General features: G+C 41.3%; 1 protein-coding gene across 1 annotated transcript in view; it reads left to right on the top strand.

The window, feature by feature from the left end:
- Positions 1–489, top strand: part of LOC117116359 (iroquois-class homeodomain protein IRX-6-like) — a 12192-nt gene continuing 11703 nt past the window's right edge. Inside the window, exon 1 of the mRNA XM_033260376.1 lies at positions 1–443. Within this exon, the coding sequence (XP_033116267.1) occupies positions 396–443 (48 nt within the window). The 5' untranslated portion in view covers positions 1–395. The remainder of the gene's footprint in view (positions 444–489) is intronic.

The following is a 489-nucleotide window of genomic DNA, read 5'->3' as shown; positions in this document are numbered from 1 at the left end:
ATCATCAAGTCACTGACGAAACATGGGCACAGTGGGCCGTATGGTGATTAGAGATAGGGACTAACACGGCAGACTACTTAGTGATAGAACCCTCCCTAGTAGCTAACATAGTTGATCAGTGACCTACTGAGGGGTATTATCCTTGTTCACCTACCACTATCAACACTACCACTTGAATCACTTGGAATATTAACACATGCCACAGCGTTTTCTACCTGTGCAAATCGTGTGGAAGATTAGTGTCGCTCCATAACTTGACCGGCTTGGTATCAACTTGTTTTGTACACAACTCATGCATGGTGCAGCCGCTTAAGTCTAAACTGAATGGGACAGATATAAACACCAGAAGTTATATACAACTGGTTTTGGAATTATAATACAGTCGTCTTCAAAGAATGTCTTCTTATCCACAATTTAGCTATCCGTTTTCAGCAACTTCACAGGTAAGGTTCACGGTTTCTTCTGATATATAGTTCTGATGTGGTATGT

This window comes from Anneissia japonica, unplaced genomic scaffold (assembly GCF_011630105.1).
Source record: "Anneissia japonica isolate Jap-2015-1 unplaced genomic scaffold, ASM1163010v1 scaffold288144_len532060_cov191, whole genome shotgun sequence".
Classification (NCBI taxonomy): domain Eukaryota; kingdom Metazoa; phylum Echinodermata; class Crinoidea; order Comatulida; family Comatulidae; genus Anneissia; species Anneissia japonica.
This window is presented reverse-complemented; position numbering and strand designations above follow the sequence as displayed.